The sequence below is a fragment of the Pseudophryne corroboree genome, chromosome 12 (assembly GCF_028390025.1).
Source record: "Pseudophryne corroboree isolate aPseCor3 chromosome 12, aPseCor3.hap2, whole genome shotgun sequence".
NCBI classification, from domain to species: Eukaryota; Metazoa; Chordata; class Amphibia; order Anura; family Myobatrachidae; genus Pseudophryne; species Pseudophryne corroboree.
Window position 1 is genome coordinate 77114383 of NC_086455.1, and position 27597 is coordinate 77141979.

The 27597-nt window shown below is 46.8% G+C and overlaps 1 protein-coding gene across 3 annotated transcripts in view; it reads right to left on the reverse strand.

Annotated features, from left to right (window-relative positions):
* Nucleotides 1-27597, reverse strand: part of PAPLN (papilin, proteoglycan like sulfated glycoprotein) — a 275678-nt gene that overhangs the window by 145368 nt on the left and 102713 nt on the right. For 2 of the 3 annotated variants that reach the window (XM_063947669.1, XM_063947668.1), the window contains exon 5: nt 2194-2254. In XM_063947669.1, coding sequence (XP_063803739.1) covers nt 2194-2254 — 61 coding nt within the window. Of the gene's footprint in view, nt 1-2193; nt 2255-2683; nt 2841-27597 lie in introns of those variants that run through there. The other variant, XM_063947670.1, reaches the window with a different exon arrangement.

A 27597-nucleotide genomic window follows, 5' to 3' on the forward strand; every position in this document is an offset into this window, starting at 1 on the left:
TATATAATATGAACTGATGTCACTGTAGCGTGGCATATTGTAATATTAACTGGGGTCACTGTATGTCAAAATGTGAATTGGGGGTAGAGTGTGGCATAATGTGTACTAGCAGCCCTACAATGTGACATAATGTGAACTAGGGCACTACTATGGTTCATAAAATAAAGTAGGGGACAACTATGAGGCATAAGGTTAACTAAGGAACTACTAAGGTTCAGAAAATTAACTACTGTATGGCACTATTGTGTGGCATACAATTAGGGAGAGAGGTGTCTCATTAGAAGCATTGGGACAGGGGTGCCTTCAAAATGTTGCTAGGGGGCCCACAAAGTTCTAGCTACGCCTCAGTCTTCTAGTGGTCATGGGCGGGCATTGGGCCATGCATGTACCAGTGTAGACTGGTGGACAGGGATCAAAGAGGAATGGTAAAATTATGTCTATAGGCTACAACAGCTAACACCAGCTAAAGATATAGGCATATACACAGTTGCCATAGAGAGCTATGAGGATATCTCTGGTATCTGCCGCAGTACCCTCATAATAAATAGCCCCAACCTTAAATAATGCAGACAGTTCTTCTGAAAACGTTCGTACTTTAATAAATAGGCCTCCATAACTTAGGTGAACACCCGCAATAAAATGTACCTGGAGGCAGTAGTTTTGTGGAGTAATCAGTATATATGAGAATCCAATCTATCATTTCACTTAGAAACAGTCACATGACTGAAGTATTTTAGCAATTAATGATGATAATAATAATAATAATAATAATAATAATAATATAATCCATGGTGTGGGACCGAACAATTATGGAGCACTGTTTCCTAGCGAAATGATAGGATGGTTTGATCTGAAGCCGGCTTCCACTACATGCGGCAGCTCCACTATAATGGAATTATTTTTTGTACAGTATTATTCAACCTTAATGAGGACAATGGCGGAAATCACATAACGGTATACAGTTCAATGGAGAGTGAAAACTATATAGAGCTTACATAACAGCACAAAGACAGAACTAAAAAGGGCAGTGTAGCAATAACAAAGCAAAACACAGACCACTTCAGCTAGGGAGAGGTCCTGTGATTTGGGACTACTATAATATAATGTATTACCAAAAGTATCCGAAGTACTTATGGAAAAGGGTTTTGCAACTGCGCCTGAGAACGTATCACTAACGATGTCTAATTCACTGGGTCTATGAATAACGTGACTGTATATCCCAAAATTAGAGAAGAAAATGTATTGCAATCTAATAAATTCCTACCTCTGTCTGTCTGTTTTTACCCAGTTTTGTTCTATTACTGTTGTTCTAATTGTAAAGCGCAACGGAATATGCTGCGCTATATAAGAAACTGTTAATAAATAATAAATAATAATGTACCAGAAATATCTGAATAAACAAGAAAAGAATATAAATGAAATAAAATACAAAATACAATAAAGGAGAAAGAAAAAAACGTATTTTTCGTGAAGAAGCAAAACGCTGTTTTATAAAGTCCAAACTTGGTGCTGCAACGGAGCGTGGCGTCCCACCTCCTCGTTTTGTACCAAGAATGAAATCACTGTCTATATCTGCATGCAGTTGTAAACATTTGATACAGTCCCAGCCTGGTAATGCTCCAACTTAGTAAATAAGTCTGTTTTGGAAAAAAAATCTGTTTGAAGCAGAACAACTTAGAGGGGATCCTTGGTTCCAGCGGCGTATACAGTGAACGGGGTACCCCTGGTGGATGAACGGGGGGAAAGGACTCAAAGGGATCGGTATGCTGATCACTCCGGTACAAAACGAGGAGGTGGGACGCCATGCTCCGTCGCAGCACCAAGTTTGGACTTTATAAAACAGCGTTTTGCTTCTTCACGAAAAATACGTTTTTTTCTTTCTCCTTTATTGTATTTTATATTTTATTTCATTTATATTCTTTTCTTGTTTATTCAGATATTTCTGGTACATTATTAGATTGCAATAAATTTTCTTCTCTAATTTTGGGATATACAGTCACGTTGTTCATAGACCTAGTGAATTAGACATCGTTAGTGATACATTCCCAGGCGCAGTTGCATAACCCTTTTCCTTCTGTTCTTGACTTGTGAGGCTGCGGGTTTAGCCTCATCTGCAACTCTGCTGCCACCACCATTACCCATACTAGGAGAGCGCAGGATACCTAAATGTTGTGCTTGATCCTAAGTACTTACCTGCACGTTACATGAGCGATAGTTTCTGGTTGGTCCTATACAGTTTGATCCTCCATCTGCCCTACGGAAGAAGAAACCAAACTGTATTTAGAACTCTGCCTACAAATGAGACATTTCACAGACAATACAGTATCAAATTGGTCTTACATTTAACGTTACAAATATATAGACAGTCACATAAAATGTAATTTCGACTTTCCTTATAAGAATTTCAAACATTTCCACAGTATGGTAACAAAAGTCCCCATACTAAAGAGTAGACGTCTCAATCAGGAATTGTACAGGACTTAGGAGGAGATGCATTATATCTTGGAGAGAGAAAAAGTGCCAACCAATTAGAGTCTGCCATTTTACAGGCTGTGCAAGAAAAATGACAGTTATATGCTGATCGGTTAGTACTTTATCTCTCTCCAAGTTTTGATACATCTCTCCCTGAATTAGTTGTATTAAAATATATTGAATATATACCTACTACATCCTTTCTTCCTACCTTTCCAGAATTATGGGGGACCCGACTTCCTAATACATCTTGTTTCTTTTAGTCCATGTGTGCACCTGGTGGCTTGTCACGCAAATAGGCCACTAGATGAACCTTGTGCTGGCTTCACCATCTGATCTCATGACTGATTAGCATTAGGCTATTTGAAGTGTTGAGACAAACCCACTTCTGCAGATGGAATAAGTTTTGCATCTGTTAATCCACACCTTCTCACCAAACTGAGCAAGCCAGTCATCCACACCTTCTCACCATACAGACCCCAGCCAGTCATCCACACCTTCTCACCACGCTGATACCAGCCCGTCATCCACACCTTCTCACCCTACAGACACCAGCCAGTCATACACACCTTCTCACCACGCCGACACCAGCCAGTTATCCACATCTTCTCACCATACAGACACCAGCCAGTCATCCACACCTTCTCACCACGCCGACACCAGCCAGTCATCCATACCTTTTCACCATGCCGACACTAGCCAGTCATCCACACCTTCGCGCCAGCCAGTCATCCACACCTTCTCACCACGCCGACACCAGCCAGTTATCCACACCTTCTCACCATACAGACACCAGCCAGTCATCCACACCTTCTCACCACGCCGACAGCAGCCAGTCATCCACACCTTCTCACCACGCCGACAGCAGCCAGTCATCCACACCTTCTCACCTTGCCGACAGCAGCCAGTCATCCACACCTTCTCACCTTGCCAACAGCAACCAGTCATCCACACCTTCTCATCTCGCCGACAGCAGCCAATCATCCACACCGATAGCAACAAGTCATCCATATCTTCTCACCATGCCGACACCAGACAGTCATCAACACCTTCGCGCCAGCCAGTCATCCACACCTTCTCACCACGCCAATACCAGTCAGTCATCCATACCTTCTCACCATACCGACACCAGCCAGTCATCCACACCTTCTCACCACACCGACAGCAGCCAGTCATCCACACCTTCTCACCACGCCAACAGCAGCCAGTCATCCACACCTCCTCACCACGCCTACACCAGCCAGTCATCCACACTTTCTCACCACGCCAACACCAGCCAGTCATCCACATCACATTGGTCTGCTAGGCTTGTAGATGTCCATATGCTTATATATTCTCGTTACACTCTGATAGTTTGAAGGAAAGGAAGATAACTACATTATTTTGAACAGCTAACGATTCTTCCACAGCTATTGCAAGTATATAACCCAAGACTCCTTCATAGTGTGGATTAATTTTCTATTCTTCTTTGGGAAAACATCAGGAAACGTACAGTTTTTCATTACCTATTGAAGTGGGAGATGTAGTAAGTCTTGGAGAGTGATAAAGTGGGGAAAGAAAGTACCAGCTAATCAGCTCCTAACTGCCAAAATTACCATTAGGATCTGTTTGGTTGGTAATTTATTTCTTCTCTTTTTTTTTTTCAAAAGTTTTTTTTTATTATGGCATTGCATGATATACAATAAAATGGTTTGTGCAAAACAATGTGAACGTAGACTCATTCTTATATGCCAATACAACAGAAAAATGGCAGATATGTAGCTAACAGTGCCTATTGGTTCATATACATAATATGGTGAATAATTGAACATACAATGTGACAATTTGAATTTTCAGCAAATACTACAAAGCAACGTTTGTTACCAGGAGTATTAAGTGTGACAGACAGTATTACATTCCATTAGATGATATAATATTTTATGACGCACAAACTGTAACCTTGAGTAGTAATTCAAAATGAAAAGAATAAAAAGCAAATCATAAAATAAAAATTCTCTCTCTCACCCATAAATCCTCTCCCCCTCACCCCCAGAGCACCCCACCCTGCTTCTTAATATATATTGTAATTAATAAGGCATGATATTGGTCTCAATAGGAGGATCATTTTCTATTAGTTGTAGCAAATATCAAGAAGTATTTCTTAAACTAAGATGGATTTGCTGTCTCATGGCCATAGATAAAGTAGCAATATAGCTCCCATATTGTAAAAAAAACTTTTCAACTTTAGATTCCCTATCTAAGCTAACCTCGATCCAATTCATCCTAAAGAGATAGAAAAGTTTACATTTGAACAGTGAGAATGTCGGAGGAGATGTAGATATCCATTCCTGTAGTATTGTCTTACGAGCTGCCGCAATAATTGCCAAAAGAAGATGTCTGCCTCCCTTACGAACTCTCATTGAGGACGGAACCATGCCAAAAAATGTCCATTCTGATGTGAATGAAACATAATTTATCAGTGAGGATTCAGCATATACTGTCGCTTGACTTGTAGCCAGAACCTCCGTACTAATGGACATGACCAAAAACAATGAAAAAGATCTGCATTTGTTTCCTCACATCTGTAGCAGGCAGGAGTAGTAGGACATCCCATAAAGAAACTCCTGTGCAGAGATAAGTAGGTTCTTTGAAAAATGTTTATAAACATTTCTGTGTACATAGAAGAGGGCAACATTCTGCATGACTTTAAAAGAGCAGTAAGTAAATCTTTAATTTCATAATTCGGAAATTTAGGCAACCACTGTGCTCTCCCACCAGTCAAAATGGATTGGTCTAAGACAGCCCTGAAATGTTGATAATAATGGGAAATGGCTTTTTTCAATATAGAAGGTCCGGTTAAAAGTGTATCTACCGGGTTCTCCCATCTTTTTCCGAAAACAGCCGTACTACCGAAGTGACATAATGTTTGGCTTGCAGGAAGGCCAGGGGAAACCCCACCAAAGTGTTGTGTTTTTCAACAGCTTCAGAGAATGACAACACGCGTCCTGAATGCCTATCAACCAGGCACCCTAAATTGTGGACACCACCTGCTTCCCATATCTTGAATGGATATGTGGCCTGGCCGTTTTGAAAGTCAGGATTTCCTATAAGCGGAAGTAATAATGATTTATGAGAACTTAATCCCGCTTTATATCTGACCCAGTGCCACGTCCTTTTTGTATGCCATAGTAGTGGATTATTCTGATTATGCATGGGAACTTCATGGTCGTGGAGATGTAAAAAAGAAGTCAAACTACCCACTTCCCCCAGCAACTCTCCCTCCAGGGTGGTATTCGCATAATTATCGCTACCGGAAACCCAGTCCGAAATATATCTAAACATTGCGGCCTTATTACAGTGTTGTATGACAGGAAAACCAACCCCTCCATTGTCCTTTGCCTGCTGCAGCTTTATCAGACTAATTTTACACCTTTTACCAAGCCAGATAAAGTGTCTAAAAAGGTTGTTCAGAGATTGTATATGCTTTAGTGTAATAAGCAAAGGAAGGGCCTGAATAAGATACATTAGTCTCAGAAATGAAATCATTTTAATTAAGTTTATACGTCCTAGGTATGATAAGGGAAGGTTTTTCCAGCTCTCAAGTTCATCTGAGACCTGTTCAATGATAGGTATGTAACTGAACGAATACAAATTAGATAACTGACGAGGAATCTGGACTCCCAAATATGTGAACCTATCTTTAGGCCATTTCAATGGAGTAGTGCCAATTACCCAAGCTGACCAAGTTGAGTTCCCAACGGGAAGGGCCACTGACTTTTGCAAGTTCACTGCAAATCCCGACACATCCTCAAAGCGCTGCAGTATGTCAAAGATGTGGGTTAGGGATTCAGATGGGTTAGAGACGCAAAGAAGTACATTGTCTGCAAAGACTGTTAATTTAACTACCTTAGACCCTACGGATATACCCTTAAAAGTCTCATCCGATTCCAACAGACCTAGTAAAGGATCAATAGCAAGGTTAAATAATAAATGTGATAAGGGACACCCCGACGGGTGTGGTAATTTATTTCTGTCTACTTTATCACTGTCTGGCTTAGTACATCTTCCCCAACACTTGCATAAGACATACTGCATCAAGTTATGTATATTTGTTTTCTTCAACTTTTCAAAAAATGGAAAAAGAAATCCAGGAATCAGCACTGAAAGTCTAAAACATTTTTTAGATATATTTTTTGCTGCAGAGTCAAGAGTGTTGTCTTTTCGTTCATTACATAATTGTGACCTGTGGGAGACCTGTCATATTTGTCCTGTCCTAAGCTATATCACCTGTAGGCATAGTTGCCTACCCTCCCACATTCTGCAGGAGACTCCCTGAAATAATAGCAATCTCCCTGACTCCCTGAACTGCTCCTGTAATTTTGCAAACACAGCCTGTGACATGGCAGTTAGGAAGCTGATTGGCTGGAACTTTGTCTGTCTCCACCTTATTACTTTTTAAAGCCTTAATACATTTGGGCCATGCCCTCCTTTTCAGGAGCTGTCCAGCTTCCATTGTAATAACAGGACCCTAGGCAGGTTATTTATGCACTGAAATTAGGTTTGCCTTAAACTTAATGAATCATGAAGCTGTTGCTATCTCACTCACACCCCAATACATGACCATCCTACTACATACATCTGTAGATGGATAAAAAGTAGTGTGTTAAATGGTGCTAAATGTTATCACTGTATAAATAAAACTCTTACACATTTTTCCTCCCTCACATTATCCTAAAATATATGTATACATACATAAAATGTATGCGCTGTACCTGTCTTCCTGGGAATTACGCTAAATGAAACTTAGCATATAGACATTTTTAAAAGGATTTATATACAGAGCTAACAACTGAACATTATTCCTCAGAACATACTGTATTTGAAAGGATGGGGTTAAACAACTGATAAACTCCCTGGATCTTCGCTTGTTTAGTTATTGTGGCAATACAATATCCGTCATTGTGCATAAAGCAATCTAGTATTCTTATCTTTTAAAAGTCTTTATCCTGCAAACCAAACAGGACATGCCCATACATGTGAGATGTATGTGCCTCTCTCTGAGTGCTATGTCTGGGAACAGGGAGTGGGGGGGGGGGGGGACAGGGAGTGGGGGGCGCTCCCACCAGGTTGATATATGGATATTTAAAATTTGTCTCTTGTAGCTGCCAAATTAATACCAACAAACATGCATACACATCACAACACGTCATTATTTCCCTGACCCATCAAGGTTTTTCCCAAGTTGGAATTCAGCAAGTTAAAAGGTCTTTGCTGTATAGTATTTATGGGAATGAGACACTGCTTGTAATGTGTATTGCTGTAAACAGGTAACCAGCAGGGGGCAGCACACTGCAGAATTTTAGCTGACTACGGCAATAACAGCAGTATGACTCTGCTTTGTAACTGGAACACAACTCAATATATATGTCTGGAAACAACCCACTCTCCATCTTTCTCCAATAACCCTTTTATGAAATAACCCTTCCCTTAGGTCACAGAGTATGGTGATCTTGTTTATCCGTTTATTTTCATTTTTATTTTATTTTTTAAAATTTTATTATTTGTTTTAGATTAATTTTTATTTTATTCACATCTCATTTATGTTGGTACATTTATTTTCATCTTATTTTTATTTGTGAGTTTTCGTACAGTGTCTATCCCTCCCACAACAGATGCCCTGTAGCTACAGCCATTCTAGAATGGTTATGCTCAACCTCGTCTGATCTGGGAAGCTAAGTGGTGCTGGGCCTGGTTAGTATTTGGATGGGGCGGGGGGGGGGCTCCTGAGAATACCAGGTGATGTAGCAATATCTGATACTGATAGTGATCAGACGATGGCATTGAGCATTTTTCCATTCTTCCAGCGATGTGAATCTAGATAAAAAGGTCTCAACAAGCACAGTATGCCATGGTCCAAAGAAATTCCAGAAGATATGAGAAAGAACGTTATTGAAATATAGTATACAGATGGGTCCACAGTTATCTTGGCTAGTTTGCTGCACCTAGCCACAACATGGTTTATTAACATAAACCCTTCATCTATTGTTCTCAGCTGCAATACAATACAGAGAACAATACAGCAGGGGATTTAGTCCAACTGCCCAGTCTCCGTTAATCCTATTAAAGTCAAGATAAACATCTGTATCAGTCTAGATCGGAGTTAACTGCTCCGGTTAACATTTTGCGTAGTGGTTCTGTTCAAATTGTATTTTGTGAAACTTATCAGTGTGGAAATGGTTAAAAAGACATTTCTAAGGCTCTGGGACTCCAGTGAACCACAGTGAGAGCTATTATCTCCAAATAAAGGTAACTTGGAACAGGGATGAATCTTGCCAGGAGTGTTTGGCCTACCAAAGTTCCTCCAAGAGCACACTGACAACTCATCCAGAAAATCACAAAATAACAGATGGAGATAAGCATCTAAAGAACTGCAGGCCTCACCTCATTTGTCGTCAGCATTCATGATTACAGCATAAGCAAAGACTGGGCAAAAATAGTATCCATGGAAGAGTTGCATGGAGAAACCACTGCTAACCATTAGGAACATAAAGGGTCATCTCACATTTTCCAAAAAACACATTGATGACACCCAAGCCTTTTGGGCTAATATTCTGAGGACTGATATGTAAAAAGTTGAACTTTGTTGAAGTCATAGGTCTCGTTACATCTGACGTAAAGCTAATACAGCATATCACAGTAATGACATTATTTCATCTGTCAAACATAGTGGTGGTTGTGTGATAGTGTGGGGATGCTTTGCTGCTTTAGGAAGAACGACTTGCCATAATGGACAGAATCATGAATTTTGCTCTATACTAGAAAATTCTGAGGTAGAATGTGGTGATCAGTCCATGATCTGTAGCTCCAGCGCAATTGGATTATGCAGCAAGACAATGATCTGAAGCAGAAGAGCAAGTCCACTCTGTATGTCTCGAAAGAAACAAAAGTAAGGTTTTGGACTGGCCTAGTCAAAGTCCTGACTTGAATCCAATCGAGATGCTTTGGCAGGAACTTAACCGGGCTCAAATACCCTCCAATGTGGCTGGATTAAAGCAATTCTGCAAAGAAGACTGCGCCAAAATTCCTCCATAGCGACATGAAAGACTGATCTCCAGTTATCGGAAGCGATTGGTTGCAAATATTGCTCCTAAAGGTGGTACAACCAATTATTAAGTTTAAGGGTGCAATTCATTTTTCAAATGGGTGACATAGGTGTTAGATAGGGGCAAAAACAAGACAGTATATGCAACCTTCCAACTTATCAATGGCTTATACAGAGGCTTGGCATATTACAAATAACATCACCATACATTGGTTGCAAAAGGTAGGCTGTCTGTCTATTATTTGTAGGCAAGCATCATAACAGTGGTAGTGTAGGTGTAGAGAGGACTTCAAGGTATAGGGTAAGGAAGGAAGAAAGAGCAAAAGTGGAGGCCCGTGTTGGGGTGGACAAATAATCACAATAACTTGTACCGATGGTTGGAGGGAAGTCATGCAGGTGGGACAATCCCAGACAAACTTCTGGAACTGACCAATATAAAACCATCTAAACCAGTTGGTCAAAAACTCTAAAAACCTAATGGACGATGACACGATCATGTCATCCACTGTCATAAAGAATTAATTATGAGTGAACTAATCTTTAACTGAGGGAGGCAATGGGGATGTCCATCTAGCAGAAATCAATGTTTAAGTCAGTAGTTCCCAAACTGGGTGCCGTGGCTCCTTGAGGTGCACATGACACTTGCAGGGGTGCCATAGGATGGTGGTCCAAGTCTAAACCAAATTATTTATATTCAAAGAGGTAGGCAAAACCAGTGCTAGTGGCTGCCAGTTATAAAATACGTGGACAAAGAGAAGCACAACCCTGACCGTCACATAACTGATTCCAAACATAACAGGTAAAATTTACTTAATTTAAGAAATGTTTCTGAATTTCTAAAATAATAATAAAAATTCTGGCCTAGACGTGATGTGAAAGAAAGTGATGGGCGCCGTGATCGAAGAAAGTTTGTGATCCACTATGTGTGTTTAGCAGGGATTTTTTTTTGTACATGGAGATTGGAATGTTGAAGAATGTCAATAATCAGAAACTAGGGATTCAGAATCCCCAAAATCTTCTTTGATAAAGCTATGACATTTTTCAAAAAGGAGGCCATCTTTTGGCTTTCCCAATGGATATGCTAGACAGAGTCTGTGGCCTCATTAAACCTACAGCAGGAGGCAAATATGTTTTATCAGTATTTGTGTAACAGGGCAAAGGGCATGCACCATCTGGAGAACAGATTACATTGAGAAATACAGCGATACTGTGAGAGGGGATGCAGTTAAAATGCCGGCTGTCGGGATCCTAGCGTTCAGGAGACCAATGCCAGAATCCCGATAGCCGTTGAAATGCCGACAGATGTAATCCCGACAGCCGCCCGGTATACCCACTCAGTTGGTGGGTCCACGCCACCAACCGAGAGGGAATAGAACTTGTGATGAGCGAAGCGAGGCAGACGGGATGACGCCATTGGTAAATGGACAGCCAGCGTCTCATCTGCCAGTAAATCATATTAAACCCTGTGAGAGCAAGCTTGAGTTAATTGAAAAACCTTTGACTATACTTCTTCATCAAGAGGACTATGCAGTTCCTTATTCCAAATGTTAATATACAGTAATAGGGTTGTGGAATGAAAAGCCCTCCAATAGAAATCTGTAAATAGTGGAATGCACTCCAAATGTTTTGAGGGATCTGCGGAAGAATTTCAGTCTCCCCACACTATGCATAAAATGTCTAATATGTAGATAGGACCAATGGTCATGGGCAGAGAGGTAAAACGTGTCCTGGAGCTCCCAAACAGAGTGGATTCTCTGTCTGCCCACCAACTGGCCATCACTCTAGTCTCTCGCATGAGTCCATGACTGGACATCTTTTTTTTTTTAATATTAAATTTTTATTGAGTTTTCAAACAGATTACATGTACAAATACAATTAAATCGGTGGGTAAAAAGAAAAAACAGGAGGAGGGGGGGGGGGTATACATACAAAACATAACTAATAAAGACATGTGGGGTTGGGAAGGTACGTATCAGGGATATCATGGTACAACAATGGAATGTTAGTATAGTGAATGGTAGGGGGATTGCATCACTTAGTAAGACAATGTCAAGTGTGTATTGGGGAGCAAAGCACAGCAAGGTCTGGAGTGTCTGCTAGAGCTCTGTTCTGGCCTAGATTTTCCTTATAAAGGGACCATTTAAACCATTTTTTACTAATGGAGGACCTTCTTGGAGCCCAGTTGCCCTCTGCTATCTCAAACACATAATGTTGATGGACACTTTTTTCTATCAATGAAATATTGGGGATAACCGCAGACTTCCATTTGGAAGCAATGGCGGCTTTAGTAGCTATAAGGATATGTCCTAAAATATATCTGTCACTGCTGGACATCTCCTTCCCGTAATAGTGAAAGAGTGCTAAGAGGGGGTCGGGCACAAGGGCTATTCCCAATATATGGGAAATGAAGAGGAACACTTCACTCCACAGAGTCCGGATCACCGGGCATAACCAAAAAACGTGCAAAATATCGCCCACCATCCCACAGTTTCTCCAGCAACTAGCGGAGACATCAGGCCAGATTTTGTGTAAACGGTCCGGTGTTAAATATACTCTATGGTCCAGTTTATAATACATTTCACTATGGTTTACACATTTAGAGATTCTAAAACAAGATTTAAAGATATATTTCCAGGTATCCTCCGTAAATACTGCTGGGAGGTCTCTTTCCCATTTGGTCTGTGCAGGGAACACCCCATTGTGAAATTCGGCTACAATATGTTGGTACCATCTAGAAATGCCTCCTCTATTGCCTCTAGGCTTGAGGAGTGACATCAGTATTTTAGGGGGCTCAGTATATGGGGCCCTACTTGGAGAGCAACTCTGAAGCCAATGTCGCAATTGTAAATATTTATGAAAGTCTTGTTTGGGTACCTGAAATTGATCTTGAAGTAAGGAGAAGGGGACTAAGGCTCCATCTCGGAGGACGTCTTTCAAAGTGTTAAGACCCAGGGTTCGCCAGTGGTGTAAATGCAAATCTGGGATCAATAGGGCTATAGCATTGAGGGATAACTCGGGGGAGGGAAGAGCCCCAGGGGGGAGAGACTTTGATACTTCCTTCCATGCCAGTAAAGTTGCGTGAACTGCTGGGCACTCAGCAACTCTGGCTGGGATTGATTTGAAGGGCAACCATAACAGGTCTGATAGCGTGTAGGGGAATACTGCTTCCTGTTCCAGGGAAACCCACGGTTTAACATTGCCCTGCGTGAACCAATCCCTAACTTGGGTGAGTAGACAAGCGATATGGTATCTTTCCAGGTCTGGATATGCTACTCCCCCGGCATCTTTTGGCGCTGTCAACGTGGATTTAGCTACTTTCGGCTTTAAGCCCCCCCATATATATTTGATCAATAGGCGATTAAATTTATTACAGACTTCTTTGGGGAAGACCCTCGGGATAGTACGAAAGAGGTACATCAGTTTTGGCAAAAGGACCATCTTTGCCGCCGCTACCCGTCCGACCCAGGAGACCTCCTGCATCATCCAATCTTTAATTAACAATTCAAATGCACGATAAAGCGGGTCATAGTTGCACCCCATTAAGTCCCGCCCTCTGGATAGGTGGACCCCCAGATATTTAAGTGATCTAAGTTGCCACGCATATTTATAATCATTCTTTAGACGACTCAGAGTGCTGTCAGAAATGTTTAAGGGGAGGGCCTCAGTCTTAGTAGTGTTCAGTTTGTAATAGGAGACCGCTGCATAGGAGTTTAAAAGAGAGTGTAAATGGGGTAGGGACGTTTCGGGTTCCCTAAGACATATCAGTATATCATCTGCAAAAAGACTTATTTTATGTGGCGTCCCTCCCACCTCTGGACCAACAATGGAGTCTGCCACCCTGATTCGTTCTGCCAGCGGTTCCACAGCTAATATAAAGATAAGGGGTGATAATGGGCATCCCTGCCGGGTCCCATTTGTAATATTAAATATAGAGGAGCTGCACCCATTGGTGAAAACCGAAGCCGAAGGGGAGGAGTATAAGGCATAGATAGAATCTAGTATCCTGCCCGCAAATCCAAAATGGCCTAGGGTAACCCTCAAATAATCCCAATGGAGCCTATCGAATGCTTTTTCTGCATCCAAAGATAGAAGCAAAAGAGGCTCACTCCTGGCCTGGCAGCGGTCAATCAGGTTAATAACCCTACGAGTGTTATCTGACGCTTGCCTGCCCAGAACAAAACCAACCTGATCCGGATTAATTAAATCAGGCAGGAGAGGAGCGATCCTATTCGCGACCATTTTAGCGAACATTTTGAGGTCGGAGTTCAGCAATGCTATTGGGCGGTAGTTCTGAACCACCGTAGGGGATTTTCCCGGCTTAGGGATGGTGACTATTTGAGCCTCTAACATCTCTTTCGGAAAACAAGTGGAGTTCGAGGCTTCATTATAGACTGACTTTAAGAGCGGGGCAAGGGTAGATTTGAATGTTTTGTAGAAACTGGAGGGATATCCATCCGGGCCAGGGGCTTTATTTACTGGACAGGAGTCTATGACTGCTTCGACTTCGTCTAGTGACCAGGGATTATTAAGGGATTCGCGAGTTTGTAAATCTATGTTAGGGAGCGATAGCCCTTCCAAGAATCCGGTAATGTCTGCCGGGGTGGGTTGAGGGGTACTAGGGTCATCTCTTAGGTTGTACAGCCGTGAGTAATAATCAGCAAACGCATTTGCTATCTCAACCGGATCGGTTACTTTAACTCCAGAAGATGTATGGATCGCATGTATACGTTCCTTGGCTCTACGCCCCCTTAATTTACGCTCCAGTAACCGACCCGCCCTATTTCCCAGCCTATAATATTTTTGATTTAACCGCTGCAGGTTGCGGTGGACCTCGGTTAGGGCAAAGGAGTTTACTTTGTGGCGGGCACTGAGAAGTTGTTTATAAAGGGCTTTATTATCGGGGCTAATTTTATGTGCAGCTTCCAGCCGGGCGGCCTCTTTTTCGGCCGAGGCTTGTCTCTTCCTATAATCCCGTTTAAGTCTAGCCGCACTTTGAATTGCAGAACCTCTAATCACGGCTTTCAGAGAGCACCAATGGGTGAAGACGGATGTGTCCCCGGGGGAGTTAGTGGACAGATATAAATCCAGAGAGTGCTGGATGGCCTGAATAGCCTCAGGGTGGGTCAGCAGATGTTGGCCCATTCGCCAGGGGGCATGGGGGACTACCCTTTTACTGGTATCCCAAACAAGCATAAGCGGTGAGTGATCCGACCAGGACATGGGTAATATGTCTATCTTGCTAATAGCCGCTAAAGTCCATTTATCAGCTAGTGCTAAGTCTATTCGTGAATATGAACTATGTACGTGAGAATAGAAAGTATAGTCCCGTTCTGTCGGATGTTTAGCCCTCCAAACGTCATACAGTGCATACTCAGCTAGTAGTTGACCAAATTTGCCTGTGGGTTCCTGGGGTGGATTGCTACGGAGGGTCCGGGTCGGGCGGGAGCGGTCAACAGTAGGGTCCAGTACCATATTAAAGTCACCTAAAATCAAAAGGGCTCCTCTAGTATGTTCCCTAAGAGTTCTACAGAATGTTCTAAGAAACGGAATTTGTTTGGCATTAGGAGCATAGCACGAGACCAAAGTGGTTTCCACATTTTCTAATTTGCCCACTATGATTAAATATCTCCCGTCAGGGTCCTCATATTTATTGGACAGAACAAACGAGCAATGTTGTGCTATAAGAAGGGCCACGCCAGCTTTCTTGGCGGGTCCGTTAGCCATATAACATTGGGGATAGCATGAATTAGTGAAGGATGGGGGGTTTAGACTCTGAAAGTGGGTTTCTTGTACTGCTACCACCTGTGCCTTGAGTTTATGAAAAAAGTTCAGGGCTACTCTTCGTTTATGAGGAGAATTTAGCCCTTTGGCATTAATCGAGACTATATTAACCATAATCCATCACTACCGGGACTGATACTTCCCTAAAGCAATTTCCGTGTTTAAACCGATATACCTGAAAGGGGGAGGGGGACATGTCTGGGAACAGGGATGAAGACAGAAAAAAAATTAGAAAAACAAAACTGAATCGATCTCTCATGAGATCATAACCAGTCGCCATAATAAGGCGGCTGTGTGGTCTAGAGGGGGGGTTAGTGGCATAGCACCTACCCATTGCCAAACATTAATACTGTAATCATATGCAGAACACATGAACATCTCGATTCTATTAGAGCATGTAGGTTCCTATGTTAGTAAATAGAACATACAGAACTTAAAATGTGTAACAAAAAACAATCCAACCTGAGATCATGGCATAGAAGCCAACAATGAAATCAATGGCATCTTTAAAGACTCTCCAACGGCTCGCCCCCCTTATCAATTACCTGTGTTATATCAACAGATTAATTTTGGTAGGGGACCGCCCTTCTCAGGGAAGCTCCAAATACCTTGCTTATAGGAAAGGGAAAAGAACAAATTAGGCAGCCAGTAGAATACAGTATACAAATCTAAGAATACTTCTGAAACACGGACTGAACTCCCTCTTCCTTCAAAGTCTCTCCCGGGTCGTAACGTTTCCCCTGAAAGGGGTATAGGTACAGCTAGCAATACAGTCATCATAGCTAAAGAGCCATCAGGAAGGTGTGGAAAGGTAGCATATTTGGGAGCTTTCCTGACTCGTGTAGGTCTCCTCACTTTACCGAAGACCAGTCCTGCTGAAGTCGACGGGGTGAGGAGTCCACAGAGGGTTCCGTAATGTTCCAGGATTTGAGCAGCTTTACTCCTTCATCAGCGGTGGAAATAGAGACCGTGGAGCCATCTCGGTGAATCAGCAGCTTGGTGGGGAAACCCCAACGATAAGGAATATCCGCCTTTCTGAGAGCTGTCGTGACAGAGTTAAAGGAACGCCGTTTATATAGGGTGGCTGCGGATAAATCACCAAACAGTTGAAGGCCTTTAAGGGTTGAAGATGTGTCTGACGTTGGTCTGGATGCCTTTAGCAAGGCCTCCTTCACGTGGAAGTAGTGCATTTTCATAAGGACATCTCTAGGCGCGTCCCCTGGTGCTGCTCTAGCCTTTGGCAGTCGGTGTATCCGGTCAATGATGAGGTCTGTCGAGGGGGACTGGGGCAATAAAGCTTTAAATAGGGCCACGGCATAGTCGTGTAAACTGCTATGTGACACAGACTCGGGGACTCCACGTAGTTTAAGATTGCTTCGACGCGATCTGTCCTCCAAATCTGTGACTTTGTCCCGCAAAAGCTTGACCTCTGCTTCCAAAGCGTCATGGGCGTCTAGTAGGTTGTTGTGGGATCCCACGACCTCCTCCATTTTGGTTTCCAGATGGTCAGTGCGGCCACCTAAGTCATCTATGGATTGTTGACATGCCGATAATGTGGTGCGAAATTCCGCTGCCACATCTTCCTTGAAGCGAGACAGAAGTAATTTCATCGTGCCCACAGTTAAAGCGTCACAATCTTTGACATTGTCCAGGCTTGTGGCAGCTTTGGGAGTTGAAGGTGGCACCTCCTGGGAGGGGGGAGTTTGCGGGATCTTATCTGTCGTGGAGGGACCAGTGGTTTTAGAGCCCGACATCCTTGTAGAAGATTTGAAAAAAGAAAGCTGCTGTGCGGGCTTTGATGTCTTATTGCGTCTAGCCGGCATACTAATGCCTGGGAGAAAAGGGTCGACGGTTCCGATCACTTAAATAGAAAAATTGTATAATATGGAGATTGTATAATTCAGGGGCTCCGCTGTCTCCAAGATCATCGAGATGTCACGTAGATATTGGCATGGGTAGAGGAAGCTGCTTGTTTTACATTAGCATGAGCAAGGCCGGCATGAGCAAGGCCGGCAAGGCTAAGCGACTAGACATCCTCTTCTATGTGTAGACCCGTGCTCCGAGTAGCCCGAGTACCCCCAGGGAAAGGCCGCAGATTATGTAGGGGCAAGATCATGCACAGGGGCCTCTATGGGGATCTATTATTCTATAACGAGGAAGTACTTTTGATGAGGTCGAGTGCGAATCTCTAGGTGCTGTCCAGCCACCAGGGATGGGTTCAAACGGCTATATGAGGCGACTCCAGAGCAAAAGGGTTAGGTTTGGATGATTATCAAACGCTTCGGTCTGCGCCTCTCACCCGTTCCCTCCCACGAGCCACTCACAGCCGCGGGCGGACTCGCAGAGGGCCGGGGCTCACCGGGTTGCCTACCGGCTACGGGTTGTCGGTATCACAGATCTTGACCGCAAGGGGGGGGCGCTTCCTTCGCTCCAGGAGGCTCCTACTTCTCGGGTTGGCACCCGCTATCTCCGGTTCCCAATCGAACAAGGGTGGTACTCCTTTTGTTTGTTTTTGTTTTTATTGTTTCAATGGCTGAACACTGTCAGCCCAGCAAACAGGGTGGGGCCTCACTGCCTATAGGTGACACCGTCGGCCACCTCCTGGGGCTCCCAGGCTCTCTCTCTGGGCTTCTGCCGCTCTGTTTCCCCTCTCCTCCGCATCCAAGATGGCCGCCGTTCGCGCCTCAATGCGAACCCTCCTGCAGCCGTGCGGGCTCCCGCTCCACCCAACCAGCCGGCTGGGGCCCCGGGGCTGTGTGCAGTGTTGTCCCCGCGGGTCTCAGTGTTGCGGCAGGTCGGTCAAGCTCACCCGACACCGTGAGTCAGATCCCGTCAGGCAGGGGGAGAGCCGCAGCCGGGCCGGCCGTCTTCACGTAGCAGCGCGCTGCGGGAGTTCAGCGTGAACACACGGGGGGGGGATGCGCAGTCACCCTGATGTACCAAGGGCCGTAGGGCGCTCACCTCCACTGCGTCCCGGCTTCTCCTCCGTGTCTCCCTCTCAACGATCCTCTTACTGGATGGCTGCCGCTCGTCCTTCAGGTCGTGCGTCTCGGCCTCACTCTGGTCACTGGTCTCCCACGTCAGCCAGACCGGGTCACCTGGCAGGCCGCGTTGATGCTTCAGCAAGGGATAAGGTCCAGGCGGATCCCTCTAATACCTTGGTAAGGCCGACCGCCCGACTGGGGGGAAGCGTAGAAATCTGGGCCCCGGCTTCAGGGCAGCGAGTAGGCCGCAATCCGCGGGAGCCAGTAAACCGGCTCCCCGATTCCGCAGCTCTCACTCACTACCTCCTCTGCTGCTGTGGGGTGTTATTCCTTGTGCTTGGGGCGAAAAATATTTGAGAAAAGGCTATTTATTAATATAGAAACTCCCAGATCCCTGGGAGCTCACAAGATGTGCAGCCTGCTCAGTCAGCCTCCAGGCCACGCCCCTCCTGGACATCTTTTTTAAGCAGATGATGCTATTTAAGAGAACATTTAAAACATTTTTAATAACGTTTAAATGCATTGGTAGTGTCGGCAAGACAATATTTATCACAGAATCCATGGGCATGGAGATAGAAGGCTCAGTAATCGCATTTGCAATGAGGTCTTTGGCTCTACGGCTTGTACTAGGAACCGCTTGTCCTTCCTACCCGGGGCCGGTTTATCAAATAGGCAGAGTAGGCCCCATGCCTTTTAGGGGCCCACAAAAATGGATCAAAATGATATTACTTTGATCTTGAAATAAAATCACAATCAAGCTTTCTTATATTGTTTCCAAAAGATAGAAAATCAACTCAAAGAAACAAAAACTTTACATCAAAGACTATAAAGAAAATACGGTTCTATTGTAATGTACAACAACAACTTAAAGTACATAAACCATAGATATCAGATTCACATTACAGCTTCCAGATCGTAGACGGTTGGTAAAATTAAAAATGTATTAGTAGAGAATTTGCAAGGGGGGCCCGGAAATTCATTTACAATAGACTTTGTAATTTTCGTGCATATGCACAGAACCAGCATCTAACCTGCCAGCTTCCCTTTCTCTCACACAGACCCCAGTCCAACCCATAACCTAACTCTAGATCCATAGACAAATCAGATCGTGACAGTTTTAATGATAGAGTAGAAGTTCTATAATTCTGTAGCCTCGAGAAGTAGCAATGGGGCTGCAGACAATTCCGATCCTCTTGTTACTGAATTTCCCTCTACTGATCAGTCCATTGTTATTGTCATACTAACCCAAATGGAAACCTGTGATTGATTACCAGTACAGGTGGCTTCAAACTTGTTATTATAAAAAAAAATTTTATCTCTAAGGAACCTTGGATCTGGATGCATGTTGAAGTACAGAGGTAAAGGGTAAATAATATATGGATATCACTCAGGCAACTATTCTAGGTTTGTTAAAATGTCTTCAGTGTGTTTCATAGATGGTCATTGTTTTTTTTAGGCAGGGGGTATATACATTCAGCAATTCAGGATTACATGAACTGGAACCACTTAAAAACATTGGCACCAAGCCTATTTATAGTCAGCAATGTTAATTGTACTTTGCTTAGTAGTTTGTATCAGTTTATTATAAAGGTTTCATATTATATACACTAGTTTTGGTGTTATAATTAACTTAACACATATGGCTACCATTGAACGGTTTTTCAAAAGCGCCAATGATTGACAGATTTGACCAATAGATTTCAAAAATGGCAGCAGAAATAAATGCTAAATCAGGTAGGTTTCGCATTTAGTACAGTTGTTGCTTTAAATTCATTGGTCGAAAGCTCTGTATTTTCAAAATCACACAAAAATCAGCGCTTTCTCAAACAGCGTAAAGGGCTTATAAAAACAGACAGCAACCACAAGGTAAATTCCAGCTACATGTTCCACCCCTAGATATCCCACAACATGGGCACTTGCCTACAGTGTTGGAATGGTGTGTTATAGGCCCATCGTGGCAGGGATTTCCTTTGCATAAAAAATAGGAATGTTCAAGCTTTGTCTGCTGGACAAAGGATAGATCTGGTGATTTTAAAGGTTTTCATTAGGCCTATTTCGCTCAGAGCCCAATGAATGGTTATGTGGCCAGTCTATCCCTACCTGCCTTGGTGTTTTTTCTTCTTTGTATAACCTGCGTCTATAGAAATGGGATCAGGATCCTGAAAGGCGGGATCCCGATGGTAATTACTGGAGAAAGGGTTAGGATTAGGCTGCAAGGGAGTGGGAGATTAGGGTTAGCCTGGGGGAGGCAATTACGGTTAGGCTGTGAGGGAGCGGGAGGTTAGGGTTAGCGTGGGGGAGGCAATTAGGGTTAGGCTGTGAGGGAGCGGGAGATTAGGGTTAGCCTGGGGGAGTAAATTAGGGTTAGTCTGTGAGGGAGTGGGAGATTTGGATTAGTCTGGGGGAGGCAATTAGGGTTAGGCTGTGAGGGAGCGGGAGATTAGGGTTAGTCTTGGGGAGGCAATTAGGGTTAGACTGTGAGGGAGCGAGAGATTAGGGTTAGCCTGGGGGAGGCAATTAGGGTTAGGCTGTGAGGGAGTGGGAGATTAGGATTAGTCTGAGGGAGGCAATTAGGGTTAGGCTGTAAGGGAGCGGGAGATTAGGGTTAGTCTGGGGGAGGCAATTAGGGTTAGGCTGTGAGGGAGTGGGAGGTTAGGGTTAGCCTGGGGGAGGCAATTAGGGTTAGGCTGCGAAGGAGTGGGAGATTAGGGTTAGCCTGGGGGAGGTAATTAGGGTTAGGCTGCGAGGGAGTGGGAGATTAGGGTTAGCCTGGGGGAGGCAATTAGGGTTAGGCTGTGAGGGAGTGGGAGATTAGGGTTAGTCTGGGGGAGGCAATTAGGGTTAGGCTGTGAGGGAGCGGGAGATTAGGGTTAGCCTGGGGGAGGCAATTAGGGTTAGGCTGTGAGGGAGCGGGAGATTAGGGTTAGTCTGGGGGAGGCAATTAGGGTTAGGCTGTGAGGGAGTGGGAGATTAGGGTTAGTCTGGGGGAGGCAATTAGGGTTAGGCTGTGAGGGAGCGGGAGATTAGGGTTAGCCTGGGGGAGGCAATTAGGGTTAGGCTGTGAGGGAGCGGGAGATTAGGGTTAGCCTGGGGGAGGCAATTAGGGTTAGGCTGCGAGGGAGTGGGAGATTAGGGTTAGCCTGGGGGAGTAAATTAGGGTTAGTCTGTGAGGGAGTGGGAGATTTGGATTAGTCTGGGGGAGGCAATTAGGGTTAGGCTGTGAGGGAGCGGGAGATTAGGGTTAGCCTGGGGGAGTAAATTAGGGTTAGTCTGTGAGGGAGTGGGAGATTTGGATTAGTCTGGGGGAGGCAATTAGGGTTAGGCTGTGAGGGAGCGGGAGATTAGGGTTAGTCTGGGGGAGGCAATTAGGGTTAGACTGTGAGGGAGCGAGAGATTAGGGTTTGCCTGGGGGAGGCAATTAGGGTTAGGCTGTGAGGGAGTGGGAGATTAGGATTAGTCTGGGGAAGGCAATTAGGGTTAGGCTGTGAGGGAGCAGGAGATTAGGGTTAGCCTGGGGGAGGCAATTAGGGTTAGTCTGCGGGAGGGAATGGCTGTGGCATCCTGATCATCGGGATAGTGACTGCTGGGATTTCGTACCCAACCCATTTAATATGAGATTGTGTGTGTGCTTACACATGTGGGTGAAAATAAAACAAAAGTTTACTTGTTAAAAGGAATTGTTTCTCTGATCTTCAAATATAAAAATCAGTAACTTTGCAAATTGCAATCATGAATTGAGACTCCAAATAATGATATATGTTCAAACATTCAGTCGTAAAGGAAGATGAGGGTAATATAGTTCTGTTACAACTACAGAAATCAATGGGACAATCACTGAGCTAGCTTGCTCTTTCTGATTGTGAACGTATGCTGATTCAGCAACGCTGATAGTACAGACTGTTCCTCGCTATATAGTCCTAACACGTTAAAGTATTTGTATACTTTATGACATGAAGCAGAATGCAGGAAGGACAGAAACCCTTGCATTCAGCTCAGGAATTATTTGAAGCTAAATAAAACAGGAAACAACACAGAGTGGCTCTACTACTGTATAGTTTATAATTGCTTCTTAGACGGTGAGTAAAACAGAAGTTCTACTATGTGTCTGTTCACATGCATGCATTGCAGGGGATGAGGTCAAGATCCAGGTGGTCGGAATACCGACACCGGGATCCCGACTGGCACAATCCCGACATATTCTCCCTTTGTGGGTGTCCACGACAACCATAGAGGGAGAATAAATTAGTTTACCGAGCGTAGCGAGGCACCGTGCCCACAGCGTGGTGAGCACGGCGAGCCCGTAATGGGCTGCGTTGCGTTTGCCCCCCTGTCGGGATTGTGCCGGTAGGATCCCAGTGTTGGTATTCCGACCGCAGGGATCCCGTCCGGCGGCATCTCGTACTGATCGCCATTGCAGTAGCCCTAGATTTCTGTCTAAGGACCATAAGTATAAGAATGACCATGGGTATAAGGCAGGGGCGGATTTAGGATGGAGTGTGCCCCTAGGAACACAGTAATGCAACCCCTCCCCGTCCCCCCCCCCCCCCCCCCTTGCCTGCCTAAATGTATTATTTTTGTTGATTGGTTATTAATTCTCATCTGGTGATAGTAAATTTAATAGAATAATAAAAAAGCAACTATGACTTTTTTATTTTTAATTATGTATACATATTTACTGAGTGGGACAGATTGTGCATGTCATCCCCATCTATACGCCATTCAGGATAGCATGTGGTACAATACAGTGAAAGCATTTTGCAGTTACTGGTGCTTTTTGGGCTGACGTTACCAACACAGGCATCCAAGTGCCGCCTGTAGACATCTGCCTCATATGCCTAATAGGAAATTCGCCACTGGCAGTGGTGGCTGTGTGGAGATGTGCTCTGTGTCCCAGGGCACATCACCACAACAGTGTGCAGGGGATCTGTGTCCCCTGCAGAACGCGAGGGTGGACAGCGCTGGGGTAGCTTGTCTGTCCCCAGCGTAGGGTGTGCGGCGGCGGGTGTCTGGTGCAGGGATCGGATGTTTCCCTGCACCAGGCTGTCGTCGGCGGCGGGTAGCACTAGGCCCAGGTCACCCAACGGGCAACAAGTTAGGCGGGCGCTAGGCCCATGGGTGAAGTCAGGCCTCCGGCCTGGGTGCAGTCAGGGGGCGCTAGGCCCAGTGAATAAGTGCCCCCCCCCCCCACCCACCCCCCCCGAGGTGAATAAAGGTGGCACTGGGCACTAGGCCCAGGCCACCATGAGGTGTTTAGGTAGGCAGGTCCGCTTGACCTGAGCCCCATAGAAGGAAGTGTACAGGAGATGGGCAGGCTGTGTGGCGCCCAACCCCTTCCAGCGGTAGGTAGGGATTTAAAGGGACAGCACCGTGGGATCTTGTAATCCGATATTGTGATGTATGTTGTTACCGTGCAGGGCAAAGTGTCTGTTTGTTTTAAGTTTGTGCATAGTTGTGTTGCACCACCCACACGAGCTAGTTTGAGGGCTCTGTTTATGTAGCTAGTGTAGCGGACGCACACTAGGGTAGTTCTTGGCCCTGCACGGCTGTTTTCTCTTTACCTCCTTACAGGGACCTGTAAGTGGAGAAGATCGGAGTGCAAGACTTGTAACGGTGAGTAGCATCTGTGTACGTTTGTCCCTTTGTCTGTCCCCGAGCGCCGGAATAGGGGTTTGCTCACGGACGTGAGAACCCCTTCATCACACTACGCGCGAGAGTGCGAGTGTGTGAATTCTGGGTGGCTGAGGCTTTGTGCCTGTGATGACCTTTCACCCAACCGGTGAATGTCGCCGTCACCCCTGGGATATCCCCTTTTCCGGTGGAAGAAGGGTTGATACCCCCCCTTAAGGTAGACTATTTTCTCCTCAGCTCGTTCGTCCGTCAGCTCCGAGAGGGAATCATCGTGTCCGGGTCCGACTGAAGAGTTCCAGGTCCGTTAAAGGTTCCGGTACCTGAAGATGAGAGAGTGCGGCACCTGGTAAGTGGTGAACCTACACCTGCACGGCAGCAGGCACTACACGCACCGCCGCGACCCTCTTACATTTTGGCGTAGTCGGCAGGATCAAGGACCGCGGACACGATGTGGAACGTCCCCAAGAAGACCTCCCTGCGGACAGCTCCGGAACAGACCCACCCCCGGATGTGTGCGGACCAGAGCGACTGGGTGACGGTGTCTGGGGCAGACCTCCTGAAGATGGTGCAGCGGTCGGTCCAGCGTGAAAAGGAAGAGCGCCGGGAGAAGGGGCGCAAGAAGGCCGCTGTGACGACCTGCAAGACATGTCGGCAAACGGGGCACTTTGCCAACGAGTGTACTTGGCGAGAGACGTCCCCAAAGAAGGTAGTCCAGGAAGCGGACCGAAGACGTCAGAAGGGCCAAGCGAAGAAAGAGTCCTGGTGTTTGCTCTGCGGAAACTACGGGCATGAGCATAACAGTTGTCCCTGGGATGAAGAGTTGAGCCAAGACGAGGTTGATTCCTGGTGTGAAAGCTGTGGAGATCCCCGACATCGGCTCCTGGAGTGTCCATGGACGGAAGACAGGACAGACTACGAGGCCACTGTGAAGCAGCTGACGGAGTCTCGTCAGCAACTTTGGGACCGGGTGGCTGCAGAGCCCGTGTGTGCGCTCTGCGAGGCGAGGGGACATGCGCTTCCCGATTGTTTGTGGAATGAAGACCGGATGATTGCGGATGGTCGTGCCCAGAGATAGGAGGAGGAAACCGGGGAAATGGAGCAGAAGACCCTGCTTGAAGTTAGTTCGCAGGTGCCCATTTCCTCTGAGCCGGAATCAACGGGTGAAGATCCCTCAGTGAAGGAGGTGGCCAAGGAACCCGTCTTGGAGAAGGTGGCAGTGGCCCTCCCTTGTTGGAAGTGTCGGGGACCAGGACATGCGGCCAGTGAGTGCCCCTGGGAAGATGCTGCGGACCTACTCTGTCCCAAGAAAGCGACCCCAGTAAGGCAGAATCCTTTTCCGCATAAGGCGGAGGTGAACGACTGGGAGGTGAAGAGACCACGCTGCGAAGAAAAGCGTGAAGACCCAGTGACGGGGACGTCCGGAATCTCCCCGCGATGGAACCGTCCACGACCAGGACGTGCGGAACAGGTGTGTCCTGGGTACCTAGAGATGCCAGCGGAAGAGAAGTACGCTGAGGAAGTGAAGATGCCAGCGGAAGCGAAGGAGTACGCTGAGGAAGTAAAGATGCCAGCGGAAGCGAAGGAGTACGCTGAGGAAGTAAAGATGCCAGCGGAAGGGACCAAGTACGCTGAGGAGGAAAATAATCCCCTAGTCCAGGTATCGGTGGAGGAGGACTCGGACTACGGTGAGATGTCCACCGACGAATCCCTCCAAGAGCAGATGGAGGACAACTCGGGCATCGGAAGCGCCGACGAGAGCGACTGGCAGGATCGGGTGGAGTCGTGCTCCCAGTTGAATGCCCTCCGTGAAGAGGAGGAGATAGTCCTGGAGCAAGAATACCTGCCGGAAGTGCCGAAATGGACGGACGTACGGGGAGAGGATCGTGGAACCGTGGGAGGACCCGTTCCAGAGGAAGACATGGGACCTTTGGAGAAGCCCCACGAGGAGATGCGACAGATGGTGGTTGTTGCCCGGGGGGAAACGGATGCCCCGGAGGATTCCGCTGTTGGGTGGTGGTCGGTACCACACCCTGAAGACAGGGACGATGCCACAGACGACATGGGAGGTCAAGAGTGGGTGACTGTTGTCCCCATGGAGGAAGATTCCCCTTGGTGGCCAACGTCGAGCGACCGTGAGGAGATGCCACTCCCCCAGAGGATCCGCCGATGGAGGTCAGGAGGTAAGAAGAGGAACCCGGAGCTGGAGGAAGAAGGATGTCGGGTCACGGTCTGTCCGGGCTGGGCCCTTGAACACGACCTCGCCGGAGGGACCTCGGGTTTCCCTGACCCGCGGACGATGGACATCGTGGAGACCTTTGTAGGGACTACAAAGGAAAAAAGGGGGGGAAATGTGGAGATGTGCCCTGTGTCCCATGGCACATCACCACAACAGTGTGCAGGGGATCTGTGTCCCCTGCAGAGCGCGAGGGTGGACAGCGCTGGGGCAGCTTGTCTGTCCCCAGCGCTGGGTGTGCGGCGGCGGGTGTCTGGTGCAGGGATCGGATGTTTCCCTGCACCAGGCTGTCGGCGGCGGCGGGCAGCGGCGCTTTAAACTTGGCGCCACTCGGGCCGCCAATGAGAAGCGCCGCCGGCGTCTTTTCAAATCCGGCGCCGTCCGCGAGCCAATCGTGGCTCGCGGGGCGCCGGCCAATCGGAGGCGGGCGCGGCGAGCCAATCGGTGCTCACCGTGTCATGGGCCCCGCCCCCGGCGTCTGACGTCAGACGCCGGGCGGGAGCCTAAGTAGAGGTCGGGCGCGCGGAGGAGCGCGAAAAGGAGACGCCGGGCGGGAGCCGAAGACGGAGGGCGCACGGAAGAGCGCTGAAGAGCTCCGGTGGCCGTGGAAGAGGCCTGAAGACTCCAGGCTCCGGGAAGAAGATGTCCAGCGGCGGCTGGACGCGGAGAGGCGACGGCGGCGCCGCTGGCCAGGACGGGCCAGCGGCCGAAGAGTGAAGGGGAGCGCCGGAGAGGCCACCAGGGGTGGGAAGGAAGAAAGGTGACGAAGCTCCCCCCTGGTGCCTCTCCCACCGGGTCAGGTAGGCCCTTATCAGGTGCCCCTGTACCCTCTCTCTCCTCCCTAGACCACTGGGTGTTCGGGCATTAGGCCCGTGGGCACAGTCAGGCCCTTCCGGCCTGTGGGCAGTTAGTCGGGCCCCCCGGCCCGTGGGTACGTTTGATCGGGCCCTCCGGGTCCGTGGGCATGTGAAGTCGGGGTTCCCCCCGGCCCGTGGCCCTGATAGGAGGTTGGGCCCACCATTTGATTTGGTGGTTTGGGCATTAGGCCCAAGCCACCTCGACGGCGCTGTAGGCGGGCACTAGGCCCGAGGGGCACATCGGGCACTCGGCCTGTGGGGGCATTAGAGGGCATTAGGCCCTAGTGCATTTTGGGGCAGTAGGTACATATAAGGTGACCCTGGGCACTAGGTCCAGGTCACCCAACGGGCAACAAGTTAGGCGGGCGCTAGGCCCGTGGGTGAGGTCAGGCCTCCGGCCTGGGTGCAGTCAGGGGGCGCTAGGCCCAGTGAACAAGTGCCCCCCCCCGAGGTGAATAAAGGTGGCACTGGGCACTAGGCCCAGGCCACCCTGAGGTGTTTAGGTAGGCAGGTCCGCTTGACCTGAGCCCCATAGAAGGAAGTGTACAGGAGGTGGGCAGG